The sequence below is a fragment of the Trachurus japonicus genome, chromosome 12, assembly GCF_045865225.1.
Source record: "Trachurus japonicus isolate A0001 chromosome 12, Traja_1.0".
Classification (NCBI taxonomy): Eukaryota; Metazoa; Chordata; class Actinopteri; order Carangiformes; family Carangidae; genus Trachurus; species Trachurus japonicus.
Genome location: NC_140918.1, coordinates 8,097,060 through 8,117,046, shown reverse-complemented (window position 1 = coordinate 8,117,046; position 19,987 = coordinate 8,097,060). Strand labels below are relative to the sequence as shown.

The following is a 19,987-nucleotide window of genomic DNA, read 5'->3' as shown; positions in this document are numbered from 1 at the left end:
TGTGCTTCTCAACAGAAGACATTCCTACAGGACCGGACAGGACATTGAGAACTGTGGGACCTGCAGGGACTGCGCCTGCATCATCTACAGGTATGTGGCTGGCTGGCTGGATGCAGCGTGTGAATTTTTCTGCATATTTATTATTGCTTGTTTTTACACGTGAGCGAGCGAGAGAGCGCGCAGTGCACGTCTCGGCACCACGCTGTCATTTTGAATCGCGTCAGTTTCGGGGGGGGGGGGGAGTTCAGTTTTTACGGCTCGGTATAGGATTGTCGTTGTGCTCAGTGTGACAGTGACAGCACAGCCGGATGCAGCGCTTCGAGTATGGCCACTCGTTGCAGGTTTGATCACTGAGCACATGTTACAAGAGACTGATTAAGACTTATCACACACACACTTTCATGCCCTCTCTCAAGTTTAATGAGGTGAGCAACAACACAAACTTAAGTCGTGCACTCGTGTGAGCTCCCTTTTTTTTATATGCCTCCCTCCTCCTCAATACTCCCTTCATTTTTCTACTCTCCTTATTGCTCTTTTACACAGAGATGCTCAGATGATACAGTGTCAACAGAGTCACTGCATTATCATTCTTCTCTGAGATTTGAATTGAAATCAATAAATTAAGAAACAGGATTTCACACTTAACAGGAGGGTGAAGAAAAACACACAAAAAAAGAAAAGTGTGAATTGCTATGAAATTGAATAGGCAGGACATGAGGGATATTAGAAAAGGAAGGGGATCGTGTCAAGGGAGAGGAGAAGGAGAAGAGGGAACGAGAGAAAGAGCAGGGATGGCATTCAGTGAGTGCTTACATGCACAAATGTAATTTGATTATGACAGGATTAAGGCGGCACTCTGATTATTAAAACTTTCATGTAAACACCTTACAGGGGTTATGTTTGTCAAATTATGTCATAAATCTCAGAAAGCATAACCCGATTACCAGGCCCAGATTCATCATCAGTCTTTCTAATTGTGTACTGGAGCTGTGAGATGTGGTGTGTGTGTATGTGTATGTGTGTGTGTGTGTGTGTGTGTGCACCTTAGATTGATTACTTCCAATAATTTGATTCTGCACACTCACCTACCCACTCATTTATTAATCTTATTTATTTATTTATTTATTTATATATTGCTAATAAGGTGTTTCCCGTAGCTACCGCACACCCTCAATGTTAAACTGATTATCAAACAAATTATATTATTGCTGAAGCTGAGTTACTGTAAACCACATGAATGATTCAATCACGCTCTTACCCTAACCTGGTTATACAGTCATTTATTTATACTGTGTATACGCAAACCCTCCCCGATCAAGGAACAAGAAGAAGAATACGAAGAAGAAAAAGAAGAGGAAGACAGTGGGGGAGGACAAGAAGAGAGACAGCTGAGGATAAGAGAGTGGAAAGCAAAAAGGGAAGAAAAAAAAAGATCTGAGAGAAAAGATCTGAGATTTAGAAATGGAACAAGAGAGAGAGAGAGAGAGAGAGAGAGCCGAGGGAGAACAGGCCTATAAAGAAAATGATTCATTCAGAAACTAAATACAGCTTCATCTCAAAAGATTAGAATATTACAGTGAGGGTTACTGCTCAGGAACGTCAGTGTGAAGCAGCCGCGGTTCCTCATCTTGAAGGCAGAGGGTAGGAAACACAGATGAGGAAACCTGACAGTAGACGAGTTATCATTAGGGCGTGTTGTACTGTGTAAAAAAAAGAAAAAAAAAAAAAGAAAAGTGATGCCTTCCCTTCTCCTGGGTGGCCACTCTGAAATATTACACTTTCACAGTCGAAATCCCAAGCCACTGTTTTATGGTCAGATGAGGACTTATCACTCAATCACCTGTCAAGTCGACACGCTGCTTTCATGTGTGACAAGAGGATTTTCCTGCTTTGAAAGGGGAAGAGATTTTCTTTTCTTTGAGGTTCAACTTGAGCTGAGTCTAAAAAGAGAATTTGGCAGCGACAGAGAAAAAGGTGTTGGAGGGGGAAGAAAAAAAAAAAAGATAAAGTGAAGCCTGAAAAGGAGTGAGTGATGGAAAAGCCATAAAATCTGACAGGACAGATTCCATCAATTAAAAAGCTTCTTGAAGAAGTCTTAGTCCTCAAAGGAAAGCACAGCTCAGCACACCACACTCTATCAATCTACTTGAAAAGCTTAGAGAGGAATTTATTTAGAAAAATGAAAATAATTTCACATTTGCATGCAAGAACGTTTGTCCCCGCCCAATAAGCTTCTGATGAATTTGACCTGAGTAAAATGAATGTTACAGGAACTTTTTTTTATTTTATTACAAAGCTGCTGTAATCGATATTTTTTTAATATCAGCAATAGATGAAATGACCAGGCGTAATGTGAAAGAGATCGCTCACAGAGAAATATCAACCATTTTTATCCTGGGCTCTGCACGGTGTTGCAGCCTGTTTCAGCCTACAGTATCATTTTAGGGTTTCAGGTTCAATGCTTTACCATTTTCACCTGGCTGAGATAAGAAAATGAATGAATATCGATTCATATGAACACACGGTTAATATGAAAAAAGCTCCAATCTGTAGTAACATACATGTATTTCCACCCTTGTTTTCAAATCAAGCATTATGCAATTGTGTGATTTACCGTTGTTCAAACCTCCTGCTGTGTTTCCACACTAGCAGTTACACAAACAACCAACAAATGGTTAATAATTGATATCAGTGAAACAGGTAAATTGTTAAAATATCATGAAAAATTTTGCAAAGCAGAAGATGAAGCAGGCATGAACTTAAAAAGAATAAACGTCAATACATACTGTTTATATAGCTCTGTGTTGCATCCCTTTGCTTCCAGCATAAATCTCCTAAATCCCACTGCATGTTACCTGCTGAGGCGTTCAGCAGCTAAAGATCCAAGAAAACCGAGCTGAAAGGATAGTGAATATTGAACTGATACAAAATGTTGGTGCGGCAGGAAACGCTACAGGTATTATACTTTATAACAGCTTATAGTTAGGCAGCTGTTTTGATTGTCATGGTTGTGTTCACAGCAAATTGGCCAACAAAAAGATGGATGAAGTTATTACGTTTTAAAATATAACAAATGACAATGAAGTTAGGGCATTGGGGCAACTTCAACAAAAAAAAAAATCACTGTAATGCATTGCACACAAACTTTATTATGATACTGTCATGTGGTGTAGATTTATTATTTAATATTTCATTTTTACACCTAAAACCCTGAAGGAGGAAATTAAGGGAAGAAAAATCATAGCTGTACACAGAAAACATTTCTTTGGAGAAATAAGAGTCCAACATCAACAATATTAACATGTTAAGTACAAAGCCATTACGATACATGTGTGTCTTTGTGTGTTTTTGCACACACAGGGCTTTGTTCTCCAGTTACTCGGGACATCTTTCAGGGCAACGCTTATATAAAAATGCTAATGACACTTCAAACATGCAAATGTAGATACTTGTGGCTACAGAATGTAACATTTTGAACATTTTGTACCCAACCAAGACTCATAAATAAGCACTTCATTTGTTCTGCTTTTTTAAGGGTCTTGTATTACAGGAAGAATAATGCATGATGTATGTGATGTTATTTATCCAGCACCAGTGGCACATTAACTGCATATTTATACGTGATTGTGTGGCCATGCAGGAGTGTTAATTAGCAAGTGCAGTGGTGATTTTTATTTTTATTTTTTCAGGTTTTTTTTGCTAATGGCGAATGTGCCGTTTGAAACAAAGTAGGGAGGTCTAACAAGGAAGTGTTGTGCTTAATCCCCGTGGAGTGTGCGGAGATGGCAGCCTTAATCAGATCTGTGCTGCGCTGTTTTATCTCAGCCGCTGCTCTGTCTATTGCTCGATCACGCATTTGGCTGGAGGAGCTCGATGGGCTGCTACTCTGAGATGGATTAATGACTCTCTGGACCATACGATTTCAGCTAAACTATGAGTCCACAAAGAGGTTTCTTTTTTTTTCTTTTTTTTTCCCAAACACAATCCGTCATCGCCTTCGCTGAGCAGCAGATAATTGAGAAAAGGGGCTTGCTGAGGAAGCAGTCCTGCTCCTTCTCCCCTCCCTGCTTGCTGCTATCTGTGGGGATGCCACTCATGCTTGTTTAATATCTGTACTGTGGCATCATTTCACACTTGTATTGTTGTCTCTCCGGTCCTCTCATTTACAGTCTGCGCTGACTCTTTAAGTATCCTGTTTGTCAATGAATGCCTCCTCACATCACTGATACGCATATGTATGCCAGTGGTGGTGGTGGTGGTGGAGGAGAGGAGGAGGCTTCCTCCTCTGAGTCTCCAAGACTCGTCGAACGGAGGCTGTGGACGGATCCATTGGGAGGGTTTGAGACGAACATTTTGTGACAGCGCCTACAGTAACAACTCATCACTCGCCATTCTCACCACACACCCATCATGAATCAGCGCTTCCTGACGCACATCTCCACTGACACAACATTGCATGACAGGAGTGGATACTCGCACGCTGTCTTTCGATTGCGATAGACCAGAGAGTGAGGTGGTGGAGCATAAGAGACACTGGAGAGAGAGACTGGGCACCGGGAAGGAAACTGGGATGACTCTTCATGCATCTCAATATCTCCAACTTTTTTTTTTTTCCTATTCCTACCTCTCATAGTATCTCACCCATTTACTCTCTCTCTCTCTCTCTCTCCTTCCTTTTTTTAAACAAATGCCTAACTCTAGGGTGCGGTGAAATATTCATCCACATGAAAACTTAATCACGGCGGCTTTAAAAGATTTTAAAAAGTAATAAAAGTTGTTAAAAGAGACCTGGAGACATCTCTCTGTTGGCCTGGTGTGGCTGAAGGGTGGCTGCCAGACACGTTTTGTCCGATACATCCCCTGGATGGAGCAGTGCGACATGTTTTGCATGGTTAAACAGGCAGTAAAATGTGGGCTGATAAGTTTCAGTGAGAATTAATTTGTCGCATTAAAATGGAAAAAAAGAAAAAATCCATACCGGCGCATGGGGACATCAGTTGTCTGTGCACCTGAGTCAAGGGAATATGAAGTGCTCGTACTCTAAAGTGGAGAATCTAGTAGGAAGAAGAATGCATAGTGTCTTTCTGTCACTCAAGGCAGCGTTAAGAGCTGTGGGCCGTGGTGCATGGAGCCCTCATTCACATTACTCCTGCCCTCTATAATGTGCTTCTGTCTACTTCCCCCCGTCTCCAGAGTGCCACTTCTCGGCGTGGACTCGAGTCTCCTTTCACCGCCTTTGATTCACTTTCTCATGTGGCCCAGAAAGGCATAGCAGTTCCAATTCAAATACTCTCCACATGGTCCCAACACTGGCCCCATAACCACTGACAGCTTCTCATTGTCCTGGTTTTATCCAGACGAATATGCTATTTTACAGACATCAGAAAGAGGCGCCTTTTCCACTAGATTGCTTGTGTCACTTCCTCCGCTCTCTCTCTCTCCGCCCTCACTTTTTCTGAGCTTTGAATATAAATACATTTCACACCTAAATGGGGATGAGGAGAAGTGGTGCAAACTCGCAGCTCTGGATTGGGTATCGGAGCAGCAGGAGAGAGGGGTGAGAGGAGCGTCAGGGAGGAGGTGAGCAGGAAAGATTGCCCAGGCAGCTACTTACAGCTTTGCTTTCCCCCTCTACGGCCAAATGAACCAGAACCTGATGTGTTTTCCGTGCGCAGTTTATTCAGGGAAACCAACATCTGCACTATACATACAATATGCAAATCAACGCAAACTTACTTGTCCAAAATAAATCTGGGCCCCCATGTGTGTGTGTGTGTGTGTTTAGCTGAGGTCCTCTGAAACACAGTGATGTGTGAGCGAATTATAGATGAACTTCTCATGTTCACAGTTATGAGGATATTTCTGAACCTGTATCCAGCCTCCAGCCATTCATTAAACATTGACAGTTCTCTACCATTATCATAACAGGGAGCGAAAAGACCTGACTGAATAGAATATAAAATGAAATCCGGGGGAAAATACAGAGGTTAAGTAAAAGGAGAGGGAGGGAGAGTGCATCTGTATTTGAGGAAGCAACGAAGCAAAAGCGACAGAAGAAACAGAGCAGAGTATATTACAGTGACAGAGGAGCCGGTGTGTGTGTGTGTGTGTGTGTGTGTGTGTGTGTGTGTGTGTGTGTGTGTGTGTGTGTGTGTGTGTGTGTGTGTGTGTGTGTGTGTGTGTGTGTGTGTGTGTGTGTGTGTGTGGTGTGTGTGTGTGTGTGTGTGTGTGTGTGTGTGTGTGTGTGTGTGTGTGTGTAAAAGAGAGTGAGAGAAGAGATAATATGAATTTCAAAAGCAACTTAAAAAAGAAATTCTGCAGCCCAGTATCGTAAGAAACTATGTTTATATTGGACTATTCTGAGCTCCACAGTGTTCAGTGAACTAGACCCTGACCCTGACCTTTGGACAAGTTCAGGGTCCATTTAATTCTGCCTTTTAAACAGTATGATTTGTAACCACAACCTTTCCTTAAAGGGATAGTTCAACATTTTGGCAAATTGGCCCATTGCCATAATCGCTATAGTCATAGCAGTAGGTTCGTTACCTTTATTTGTCGTGTAAGCTATTTTTAGAACGGCGGAGCAGAGCCACTAGCTGCTCAGAGCTACGCTACGGAGGCTAGTGGAATTTCTTGGTTTCCCTCTTCAAACTCATAAAATACACAATCCAAAAACTCCAAAACGCTTTCGTGGACAAGTTGTGACCTGCACATTCACCACGCTATGAGATAATAATGGAAAGTTAAGAAATGGAGCCATTTTCGAGGCTATTCGAAAATGGCTGTATTCAGGAAGAATACAGGGACTGCTTGCTGAAAAACTGTCCCTGAACGCAACGCGCATCAGCGGTTTTGCATGAATTCACCTCTAAAACAACTCCGTCTCGTAACGTTCCGTTATTATCTCATAGCGTGTTGAATGTGGTCACAACTTGTCCACCAGAGCGTTTTGGAGTTGTTGGATTGTGTATTTGATGAGTTTGATGAGGAAAACTAAGAAATCCCATTAGCCTCCGTAGCGTAGCTTTGAGCAGCTCGCGGCTCTGCTCTGCCGTTCTAAAAATAGCTTGCACCGACAATTAAAGGTAACAAACCTACTGCTATGACTATAGGGATTATGGCAATGGGCCAATTTGCCAAAATGTTGAACTATCCCTTTAACTTGCTCTGGTTGATTTCCACCGCTCGTAGTGTTGTTGCAGACATGTAGCTGTTTTCATTATTAAAAAAGCCTAAAAAAAATCATTACACTACCTGCTCAACACCAAAGAGAAGTCAGATACTGTTTTCATTTTGGTGGAGACCAAACACAGAGCTAAAAGAAGGTCAATTTTGGCCTTAATAGTAGAAGTATTTTAGTAAAAGGTAGACTGTGTCATCCATATCCACACAGTGTTAATTAAAGAATGGAAATGCAGCGAATGGAATTTTGCTGGCCATAATTAGTTTAAAGTTTTTGCCTTTATTGTTCAAACTGAGGAGAATTTTTCTTTCTCAAAAGAGAGAAAACAAGCAGTGCAAATGTTACACCCAAAGAAATCAGACAGCTTACCGATGGGTCAATAATACACCTATTGAATTCTCAGGGTAAGTCCCTGCTGTGTATCAACATCAGGGCATAATCTCCTCACAGCAGAGCCTGGATTTACTTGTTTCTGATCTTTTAAATCGCCAGGTTGTCCATATCTGCCAAGAAATTGATCCGAACCTGAACAGATTTCTTATTTCTTATGTCGTATCTTTAACCACAAATATATAGACAGAGAAACGGAAAGTGATAGAAAGACATCAAGAGAGGAAAAATGGGGCCTATATTGTTCTTTCAGTTTAACTAGATATGAGAGGTTTTTGTTTTATCTGAAAAAAAGAAAAGATTTGTCAGATTCTTGACTTGACCTTTTGCTAACAACCCCGTCAGTGCTTTCAGACCTGTGTGTGTGTGTGTGTTGTGTTCGTGTGTGTGTGTGTGCGTGCACATGCGCAGCACTTCATCCCCGTGGATGAGGCTGATAATGGAGAAGTGGTGTGTGTGAAATGTGTAAAGGGCAGGGCAGGCAGTTCTTCTGCAGTAATCCATCTTTACTTCAGGCTGAGCCGCGGAGCAACAGGCATCTCACAGGGGAGAGGGGAGGAAAATACACTGTAGGCATCAGTCTCATTCATATGAAACTACACACAGGAAATGTTCAGCCAGCAGGAGCACGAGATTTTCACAGCAAGAAAACAAGAGAATAGAAATGAAGAGTATTATTTGTTTCATATCCTCTGTTTTTCTCCTGCAACCGCTGCTGACAGCACCACGGTCACAAAATAACAGGCACAGTGGTGTGTGACGTGTTAGCAAGCAGTGCATACGTCTTAAAAGAAGTCAAAAAACACACACACATAAACACACATTCGTCTCAGATCATTCACTGGAAATTTGAAACTGTAGAAATTGTTATACGTCCTTGCAAATGTGTATCCATCCACTCGTGAGTTTGTTTGTGTGAAGAAATGACAGATATAGGGGCTGGGTGTGAAACAGAGAGGGAGAGGGAGCAAAAGAGACAGAGAGAGAGAGAGAGAAAGACACACCAAGAGGAGAGGGAGAGCGAGAACCCTTGTTCATGCTGTTTGGCAATAATCACAGAGCCCAAGTTGTGCCAACAGTGAGTGCCAGATGGTGCCCATCACCGTCGTGCCATGTCTTTGAAACGGGGAGGAGAGAGGAAGATAAAGAGTGGCATGTGGAACAGGGAAGCGCTGCCTAATGTGGATGATGTGTCATATAAATACTAATCACTTTAGAATCACACCCACGGCTAAATTAGATCCCTAAAGCTCCTCCACTAGCACCCAATCTTCTCCCTGCTTTGGCACCGAGCTCATGTCATTATGAGACATGATCGATGGATGAGATATTAAATCCTCATGCACATGAGCAATAGCTTCCCATACATTATCGTCTAATCGTATGTATAGGCAGTGCAAGCGGTAATTATTGGTAATAATCTACTAAAGGTTTTTATAGATCATTTATAAACATCATTTTTGGGATTGGCAGGTTTGAAGAAATCGCTTTGGCTCCCCCAGCATGAATGAGTTGAGCTTGAAATGAATTAGTTTGCACGACGTGTCGTCCTCCCTTGTCTGCAGGCGAGTGTTTATAGTTGCTCTCAACAGCCACAAAAGACGGGATGAAAAGCCTGCCGTGGACATGATTATTGTTCAAATGAGGATAATGGCGCACAGTTTCTTCAGAGAAATAGCTTAGCACTTTTTTTGTGGTTTGTTTGTTTTTTTTTTACACACAATTTTGTTTTTATTAAACACTGCAGGTGCCGAGGGTTTTCAGACGCTGGTTGACCATCTGATAATTACTACATACTGATGCTGCGACGCCTCCCCGTCCTTCTTGTTTGGCAACATCAGAGAGATTTTTTAGAAATGACACAGTTGACCACTTGTTTTCAGGAAGACGACTGCAGCGCCTCCACACCAACATCCACCTATTAGCAAATAAACATCAGATAAATTGCTCTGAAAATAAATTTGTCGTGATGACTACTGCGATGACACAGACAGTGACAAACAAAAACATTCACAATCTTGCGTAGGTGATCTTATAGAGCCATTACAACAGGACAAGGCTCAAAACAACATTATTCATGATAAAAATCAAACACATAAGAACATATTTAAATACAGAAAATAAATAAATGTTAAAGCATGAAAGGTTTTCAATTCAAAAGTCAAATAACCAGAGAGAATGTGATTCTTTTGCTTTTACTGTCCTATTACTTCTCCATTAAACATTTTGCATGATTTATTAACAGTATTTAAACCATTATTTTTAATTTACTAAAACTTCATAAAGAGTTATTCTGGAGGTTACTGGAAAACTGTATTCATGTACAGAACAAATATGTATTGACAACAACATGTCATGGTCTTCTTGTGCGCAAAGAACACAAGGATTGTAGCCTATTTATTTTATTCATGTATAATTTGCATGCAAATATAGCTTGAAATCAGCCACGTTCATACACATTAGGGATTTGTTTATTTTATTTTCTATATTAGTTTCTTGTCAATGATGTGTGACCCTCTTTTGTATCGCAGCTACGCCAGAAACCATCACCTGAAACAATTAAAGCCTGTATATTGTCTTGGCAGCCATAGCAAAACGAAACAAAACACTGTTATTCTGTTAAATACGCCTATTAGTATTATTATTATTATTATTATACGATTTCACCTCTTCGGTCATCCAAAAAAAATAACAGTGGAGGTGTGCTGCTGTTAATCAGCTCCCTATTTTCTGCATCTGTGCACAACGATCCCCCCATGGCTCACCTTGGTCCTTAATCTTCATTACCCCTGCAGACTGTCTTTATCTGCCCCACCTCCAAATGCCACAGAGGCAAAACAAAACACACCCCTCGCGCATAGAAACCTATGAAGATGGCTTCAGTGTTGTGTTACAGTGCATTTATGAATAGGTACGACAGAGATAAAGATGGATGGATTCTTCTCCTTGTTGTTTTTTTTTTTTTTTTCAAATGGCAAACTGCCACCCTGCCGTCACACCTCCCTCTCCCCCTCTCCCCCTCTCTCTCTCTTGCTCTCAGATCTCCCTCAATAGCCACTCATCCATCAGAGCCTTCCGCTCCAGCAGCTATCACTCAATACCTCAGTGGTGCTGAGGACAAACAGGTAGAGCTGCTCCGTGCTCGCTCGCAGCCATCACCTCACGTCTTTTAATTCACCCGAGCTGACTCACTGTACCAGGACGAGATGCAGAAATATACAACTTAGAAAACTTTCACAAGGAACAGGAAAACTCTACAATATAATATACTTTGGTGTCATCGCTGAGCAGCTGATAAATATCCGTTGTGGGCGGGTGCTGAGGGAAAAAAAAAAAAAAAAAAACTGGCTTGAAATTTAGCAGAGACTGTGTGAGCACACCTCATCACATATGTTGCACTAAATTTGGCCCAAAACAGCCGCAGGAGGCCGAACAGTAAATCCTGGTCCAATTTCTTCAATATGAACCATCAGTTTGTGTCGACACAGACACACACTAAAGTTGTGTTTAACTACACACACACACACAGAGAAAAAGTGCTTATACTTAGAGTCACTGTTCGACTGTATGGAAACGACACACTCAGCAGTTCAGGAGAAAAGGTTAACCACACTATAGCTCAAACTTTATAGTCTAACTGCAGTCATACTGAATGAAAGGTTAACTGTTACAGCTGTGGCACGTTTAAAGACATCTAAGGTCGAATTTGAAGTTTTGTGATCCATCTTTTTAGCAACAATATATCTAAAGTTGCCATAGTTGCAAACCCTCTGATTATTACGCAGTTTCCCCCTGAGCTCTGCAGAGCTTTACAGCAGTTTTTAGGGGTTCATTGTTTTTTACGTTAACTCATCAGTATTGTTTCCAGATGCAGCAGGTGGTTGTGTAGTTCAGTGGAAAAAACCCACTGTGCTCTCTCTACCTGCTCAGCAACCACCTGGTGAACATAGTGGAAGATTTAGCAGCTACAGAGCCAGATATTTCCCCAAGAAGCTGGTGGAGATCAAAAACAGAGCTAAAACAGAGTGAATGTCAGATTTTGTTTATTTGTTAGGATCCCCGTTAGCTGCGCTCTAGGGCACCGCACATTTAAAACCAGTACATTTAAACATACATTTACAATCACAACGAGACAAAAGACAAGACAAGTCAACAAAAACTTACATTAAATCTGCACAATTGGATTGTCATCTGCATCAAAGAACATAATAAGATACATATCCAATGCACAGTGGTTATAAAATAAAATAAAAGGGTAAAACAAATGCAAATGACAACAACAAGAAAACCTATGACCCTACATAAAACCCTTGTTTTCTGTTCTGTGTGAGGTTAGTTATTGGCAGTGGTAAAAGTGAAATTATTCTCTAACAGTAAGGAGTTCCATGCGTTCATTGTCAGCTGTATATATTTGACTCCAAAGTGCCATAAGTTCATCGTATAAACTTAGCAAAAACAAAGCTGTGACGTTAAGTTGCCAAAAAATGTAGTGCAGCTTTTCTCTTAAAGTGTTTTTTAAAAATGAAGCTAACTATTTTGTCCATTAACAGCCAAACATGATGTATTTATGTTGCCACAGCTCGACGTCTGACCTATCACTACCACTTTCATGCTACATTTACTAATCAGGTTGCTGAAAGCAGCCGCTGACAGAGGCAGTTAGGTGATAGCAGCATGCACGCACCGTGAACTCCCAAAGTAAACCAGTAATGAGTGTGAATTTACAGCAAACAGCTTCTTTTTTTTTTCCCACAGAGCAGATCCTGGATGCTCGGCACTGCCAGCGTAGCTTTTGGCTGCTGGTTCAGTAAGCTTGTCTCATTTATACACTTTGTACAGCGTCTTCCCATGGTACAATGAGCTCTACAAAGTAAACAAAGCACTGAGAGTTAGACCACAATAGCAGGTCAGGTCTTAAGCTGGTACAAGCTAACTCTGATGGGACTGTAAGCTCCTGGCCTACATCTGCTTTTTATTTCCTCATCCCGAGCTTATGCTTCCTCAGTAATCAATCTTAACCTCACTTGCTCTTTATTTACAAAGCTATTTGATGCAGAGGATTTTCTCTGATCTTAAACCTTCCAGGTTCATCATCTGGTCTCTTCAATAAACAGCATGTTGTGTTATTTATCCATCCACATGGAGAGAACCAAAGACAAACAAGATGAGAGTCTCTCTCTCTCTCTCTCTCTCTGTGGATGGCTGTGCTGTTGGTTTTTTGAATACAAAGCACCGTAGGAAAGCGCCAGGGGTCACTAATAAGGTCACATTAGTGGAATCTATACGAGTAGCTGCTATGTAAATGTAAATATTAGATATTTATTATCCTACAACGGAAAACAAAGGTGCCAGACAGAGGACATAGATGCAGGAAGAGAGTAATATCATGGCTACACAAGGTTAAAATTATCCACAACAGGTTTCCCTTTGTTTATTCTGAAATGCTGCCAAGAACTTTAGCACTTAGTTATGAAGCCAAACATAGTGACCTTGAAAAGGCCACAGATTTGAATCCCAGCTCACAGAGATTCAATACGATGTATTGTTGTGTCTTATGCTAAAGAGGTGTTGTGGTGAAATGTGATCTGACTGCTGCTGATGTGCATTTAGGCTTTTAGCATCCTATGATTACCATAAATTATACCGCATAGTCAACCCCTACCATGAATAGCATAAATCATACCATGATGAGTCCCCGAGGTAGAAGTCATGTTTACACTGTCACTGTCTGTTTTTTCTTGCTCAGTCAGACGGTCTCCTCCTCCCAGCCGTATACAAACTGAAATAATACTTTGCCTCACCGATCTCAGCTTGTTGCAGACATCAATTTCAATTGGTTTGAGCCCGAGTCCACTATCTTGTTAGTGAAGCCTGCCGTATATCTTCAGTTTTTGTGATGAGATTTCCCCCAGATCTCTGTGAGCTTGATGAACGGGGGCTGAGGGGGCAGGGGGGGTTGAGTTGTGTGGGTGGAGAGGGGGGTCTGGATATGCAGGATTAGTGATTTCACTGTTTTTTTTCTTCCTCTATAAAACTTCCTGTGATAGCTCTGTGGCTACACTGGAAGCCGCCCGCTGTCAATCACGAGCAGACAAAAGCAAAACAAGATGCCTCAGCCAGCTGTCAATAAAGTGAAGCTGACAATGGGAAAACTGTCTGACTGGGCGTCCAGCTTGAGATAACGATTGAATTATCTCATTGTGTGTAGGTGTAAAACAAATTCTCATTATCATAATGTAAATATCTTGAGCGAAGACTCTTGTCTCTGTTTTATAGCCTTTTATCTCCATGGGAAATGGATCTAGACTGACTTTTAGTTTAGTCTGGTATTTTCACTGGACGACTGTTGGGCGAACTGATCAAATGTTGGCCTGCAAACAAATGAAGTCAAATAAGTGAAAATCAGTAAAAAAAAAAACATTTTACAAGCGTTGTCTTTCTGTGTACTGTATGTTGAAGGGATAGTTCAGCATTTTGGCAAATTGGCCCATTGCCATAATCCCTATAGTCATAGCAGTAGGTTCGTTACCTTTAATTGTCGGTGCAAGCTATTTTTAGATTGGTGGAGCAGAGCCGCGAGCTGCTCAGAGCTACGCTACGGAGGATTGGGATTTCTTGGTTCCCCTCATCAAACGGAACGTTACGAGTTGTTTTCTAGGTAAATTCATGCAAAACCGCTGATGCACGTTCCTGTTGGGAGTAGTTTTTCGACAAGAAGTCTCTGCATTTGCCTTGAAAACAACTCTTGTCTCGTAGCGTTCTGTTATTATCTCATAGCGTGGTGAATGTGAAGGTCACAACTTGTCCACCAGAGCGTTTTTGAGTTGTCGGATTGTGTATTTGATGAGTTTGATGAGGGAAACCAAGAAATCCCATTAGCCTCCGTAGCGTAGCTCTGAGCAGCTCACGGCTCTGCTCCGCCGTTCTAAAAAACAGCTTGCACCAACAATTAAAGGTAACGAACCTACTGCTATGACTATAGGGATTATGGCAATGGGCCAATTTGCCAAAATGTTGAACTATCCCTTTAACATGCTGGCAACAGCATTATGACAAATCTATATCTCAGCTTTAATCATGTATTCACATTTTTATTGATCATTTATCTCTTGATATTTGTCAAATTCATGCAAAAAGGAGTACTTTTTTGCATCAAAAAGTATTTTCTTCTGCAGTGAAATGATTTCAAGCACTCGAGGGTGTTTCCTATAATTTTGCATCTCTTCCCCCGCTGGCACAAACACGTAGCAGCCTATGTTTTCACTCCACAGACATCTTCACTGTTTCCATCATCTTCCTCTGGTGGAGAGTCCTCCACTGCAGGGTGCAGCTACCCACAATCCCACAGGCAGTGCTTGACGTACATCCGTGGCTTTTGGCTATTATAGACACAGTAATCAATACCCATGACAAGTCCTTCCATAAGTGTTTACTGGAAACATGCAATCATGCGACACTGAATGGCCTTAGAGCTGGAGAGCAGCATCACAGAGCCACTCGCCGCCGGGCCGTAGGCTCTTCAGTCGTGTTTTATTTCGTGATGCCCTTACCTCTTTGTTAGAGGCTTCTGATTTCACTTTACTGGTGTAATTGTGTTACCACCAATTTTCTCTTTTCTCTGTTTCATTCTAGTTTCATTGCTTGGCCAAATTCTAGACGGTCAATCAATGCACTTACTGCCCAATATTTCTAAGTGATTCTCACAGAGTTTCTGCTTAGTCTTGACTTCACCTGACTAGCCTTGAATGACTTCACAAGTATTGATCAATGCTATAGAACCCCTCTGGCCCACACCTATACTTTTACTATATTCTAAGGAATTGCATACGGTTTTCAAGAAAATTGCACTGTGTGGGTACACCTATTGTTAATTAATTGAATTTAAGTTGGATAACACAGTGAAATTGCTTTACATATAATTTAGTACAAATTGAGGCAAACTTACAAAACAACACTGAGGGGAGTGAGTGTGTGTGTGTGTTTGTGTGCATTTGAAGAAGATCCTTTTATTTCTAATATTCTAAAGTGTTTCATATCAGACTGCTGCAGAGTTTATTGAAAGGAACAAGCTAAACAAAATCACGCCCGGCCGGATAAATTACCATCTTGTGCGAGAATCAAACAATGCCGAGATGGACACACACACTGTTCAAAACATCACACTCCCTCTCAAAATCAGTGCAATCTGAATGTTAATGCAGGTATCAAAGAAGGATTTTTAAAGCCAGACCATAGTTTGGGACACTGTGTGTGTGTGTGTGGCAGCCAAACAGCTGGTGCGAGTCGACCATCTCAGAATAATAGTCCGAGGAGAGTGTAATAAGTCGAGGTACAGCCTGTTCTCCTTAGTAGTAATAGGGAAGCGTGTGTGTGTGTGTGTGTGTGTGTGTGTTGATGTTGAAAAGGTTGTGTTTTGTGTTGTGTGTTGGTATATAAGCATCTGTGGGTGTGGTACCTCATCACAGATGAACATGGCTCTCTGCTGAGACTGACTGCTCATGTAATTCCTCCTGAAATGAGATGTCCTCTCTTTTTTTTTCTTTTTTTTTAAAGAAAAAAGAAAAAGGATGTTCAGCCCATAGCAGAAAGAAATTGTAAAGATATTTGGAGCTGATTGCCTTTGCACTACTATATCTCTGCTGCTCAAAGTCTCTCCTCCGCTACTCAGCAAAAGCACAGAGGAGGGGAGATAGAAGAGGAGAAATGATGATCTCCTGCTGGTGCTGTTGTATGAATGTTTTATAGATGGAAGGATGAAAAAGAGATGAAGACCTGCTCAACCTCTGCTCTGTGCCTATATTATTCTAAAATATTGTTTTCAGCCTGTCAGATTTTTTAGCTTGTATCTGTTAACATCCTCATTTACAGAGAGTGAAACCAGGGGGCAGGTTGCTGCCTGCTGTCCAGCTCTCTGCAGCACCACACACAGTCATATGAGTCTTTCTACAGTTAGTAATATTGTTAATTAAAAATCAAACGAGTGTAATCTCTCTCTCTAGTTGTTTCACATGGCGGTTGTAAATAATCTTTTCTGAATAGCAGGCGAATTATGCGATAACTACAAATCTGCTGAGTCAATCCCCTCTAGAGATGCACTGCTCTTGGGTAAGGTCACTGTGTCCCAAACTGAATGATTAAAAAAAAGAGAGAGGAGATTTATACAGCAAATCTCTGAGGATGGAATAACGTGTGCAAAGTAAAGGACACACAGTGGGAACGGATACTGTACGGACAAGTGCACCAGCTTTAGTTTTACAACAAGAAACATGGATTTTTTTCTGACTGATGTGTTGTTGACTTTGGCATCACTTTGATCCTCCCACTGAAACTCTGAGGTTATAATTGTTTCAACCAGCAGGAAGTAGAGGATCATAAATTCAGATACATGTAAAGGCAGAAATAAAAGATCTCCTCTGGAGATGTTTTGGGACACATTAAACACTCTGCTTTGAAGGATAATTAGCATCTGATATGGTTGTTTAATTCTTAAAATCACATTTACCCTTCCTAACACGGGTCTGTGCAAATATTCCTCAGTTCAAAAGTTTAACTGCAGCGCCCGCACATCCCATACAGGGCTAATTAAAAGCTCAATCAGTATTTTTTGAAAAGTTAATCCGGCTTTTAACCTCTAATGTGGAGACTTTAGTCTTTATGTTTTTAGGATTGATTTTTATATCCCTTTTTTTTTAATCACGTGTGCTTATTTTATCCTTTACTGTGTTATTGACTTTTGTGGGAGGGTTTTTTATTGTTTTGCCTGACTATGTGAAGTGCTTTGGGCTGCATTTTTGTAAAAGTGCTAGATATAGTCTTATAGACTCTTACAGACTCATCTCTTTTCCCTATTGATGATTTCTTTCTTAGCATTTATGCTGCGTTTGATTCTTGGTCTTGGGCTCTTAGCTGTGCACGGCTTTGTTATGAATACAGACCCAGGTGCTTAGTTATTAAGCCATCTGAACATTTTGGGATTTACTGTATATATTTTCTTTATAGTGGTTAATAAATAGAGTGGGGTCGAAAAGTCTGAAACCACCATTGTTCTTGTATCTCGGAGAACCTGCAACAGTCTGTTCTTCTGTGGACTCAGACTGTCTCAATGTCTTCTGCCTCTTCATGTAAAACCCAGACTGACTCCATGATGATGAGATCAGGTCTCAGCAGAGGCCAGACCATCTGCTGCTGCAGGACTCCTTGTTCTCCTCGTCTCTGAAGATCGTGCTCTATGTCTCTGGCGGTGTGGGCTTGCTGCAGAATGGATTTCATAAGACTGCTCCCAGATGAGATTATTGCACGATAAGAATCTAGACATGTTGTATAGCCCATTCAGTGAAAGTGAAATGACAACAAACAAAACACTATTTTAGCTTTGGGGGGACTTTATAGTACATACACAGCTGTTACTGTGCATTTTTTGTGGAAACACAAGGGAGAGCTTGTAATTCTTGAAGGCAACCCACTTGCACGATAGTCTCTATTCTCAAGTTTTGAAAACTATACATTGTAGCACACTGACACTACATCTGAAATATGGCCTGCATCATCTGTAAAACACCTCTAATTTACCCACAGGCAGGGCCTTAAGTTGAGGGGGGGGGGGCTGGGCCTGTATTGTAAGCCAAAAAGTAAGAGCAGAGGACAGAAGAAGAGCTGCGGGAAGAAGTGTGTTAGGTTCACAGCTTCCTGCCTGCCACAGTTTGTGGGCTCAGTGTGCAGATAATTAAGGTTGAGGGTGGACAGCTCCCTACAGCGCCAGTGTGCCTTGATCACGCAGAGCTGTGGACCGGGGCTATTCATTTTCACAAAGCGGGAACACAGCAGACACAAGGCAGGAGTCACTGGGGAACTCTATAGGGAGCCGAGCTGTATGGTGGCACAAATATAGAGGCTGCGAAAATAAAATGGAGGAATGGGACACTTTATTTACTCTATTCATTTAAGGGGCGGTAGAACGGCAGATACAGACTCCATCAACTTGCCTTTGTACTGACTACAGCGCCTCATTTTACACCACTTTGGAGGTTTGTTTCAAGCTGTGAAGCAGTCCCAGCCGCCACAAAGAGGTTTAGTTGAAGTAGCTTTTTTCCCTACCTGCTGTAAATATTGCGGAGAGAAGAAATCCTCTTCACTGCTCTTTGTACCCACTCACTTTTTTACTGTTTACTCTGTCCGCACCCGTTGCCTGCACTGTGTTCCTGTCTGGATTTTGATGTTTCATTTGTGTTTTTTTTTTGTTCGTGCATTAGAACACCAGTGGGCATCCAGAGTGAAGTGGTTGAGTGACTGAGGGAGTGGGAGGTTTGAAGCCAGATGGATATGAATGTGAGAGTCCTCATTGTTCTTGCTTGAGAACTCCAGGCTCCACTACGGCTGCTGCTGCTGCTGCTGCTGCTGCTGCTGCTGCTGCTGGTGGTTGTGTTGGTGCTGCTGCTGCTGCTGCTGGTGCTGAGCTCAGTCCTCCTTGCTTCCTCTGCAGCACTTCTCTCCTCATATCGTCAACCGAGGGAGTCCTCTTTATTTCCAGCATCTGTGCTGTGATGAGAAACACCAGCTAACTAGGCCACTGCATAATAAGCAAGAATAGCAGCAAAGTGAAATGAATAAAAAAAAAAAAAAGAAAAGAGGGGAAAAAGAATCAGTTCACGGGGGGAAAAAGCTTATCCAACATGCAACTGCTGACAAAAGTAATTCAGCAAGCAAATATTGTCCTTATTCCTTTACTGCAGATGCATTCATTTATTATTGCTTACCTTTACCTATAGCTTCTGCAGAGGTGCATCAGGGTTCACATCTCATTTCGGCAGTGGACCCCCCTTGAGCGAAACTGTCATGTGACTTGACGATGCACCTTGCTGACTTTTCGTTTGGTGTGCGTGTCAGCTGCAGTCCTGGGATCCCTCCTGGTGCTGCAACATTTCTGTGACACTCAGCGTTTTTTTGCACTTGATTCACTTTGTCAACAGCTTCATTATTGTCCACCAGGATGTGGCACATGTGGGAGTCTTCACTGGTTTTTCACACCAGTTTCCTGATAACACCTTGCACTGTGCACACTTTCTGTGATAAATATTTTATAACATATCAAATAACAGTGTGAGTGTGAGGTGAGGAGGTCACTCATAGTCATAAACCTACAGTAGAGAAAATTGTCACCTGAATGCGCAAGGGCCTCTCTCTCTGCCCTCTCAGCGTCACAGGGCTTTACGGCGACTTTCAGCTCATTGTTCAGTTGTCCAACCTGCAACGTTACGGTTTTCTGTTCACTCTTCACCACCACTCTCGTCTTGTAGCTGTTTTCAGCAAATAATCTCTAAAGACACGCTGTGTGCAAACTTGCTCAGCACGAAACAGCGAGTTAGAGACTAGCTGGCAAACACGGCGGAGCATTTAGCAGCTAAAGAAGACACATAT

General features: G+C 41.7%; 1 protein-coding gene across 3 annotated transcripts in view; it reads left to right on the top strand.

Annotated features, from left to right (window-relative positions):
- LOC146977036 (uncharacterized) overlaps window positions 1-19,987 on the top strand; it is a 33,989-nt gene that overhangs the window by 12,884 nt on the left and 1,118 nt on the right. For 2 of the 3 annotated variants that reach the window (XM_085792936.1, XM_085792935.1), the window contains exon 3: window positions 16-90. In XM_085792936.1, the coding sequence (XP_085649062.1) occupies window positions 16-90 (75 nt within the window). The remainder of the gene's footprint in view (window positions 1-15; window positions 91-19,987) is intronic. The other variant, XM_085792937.1, reaches the window with a different exon arrangement.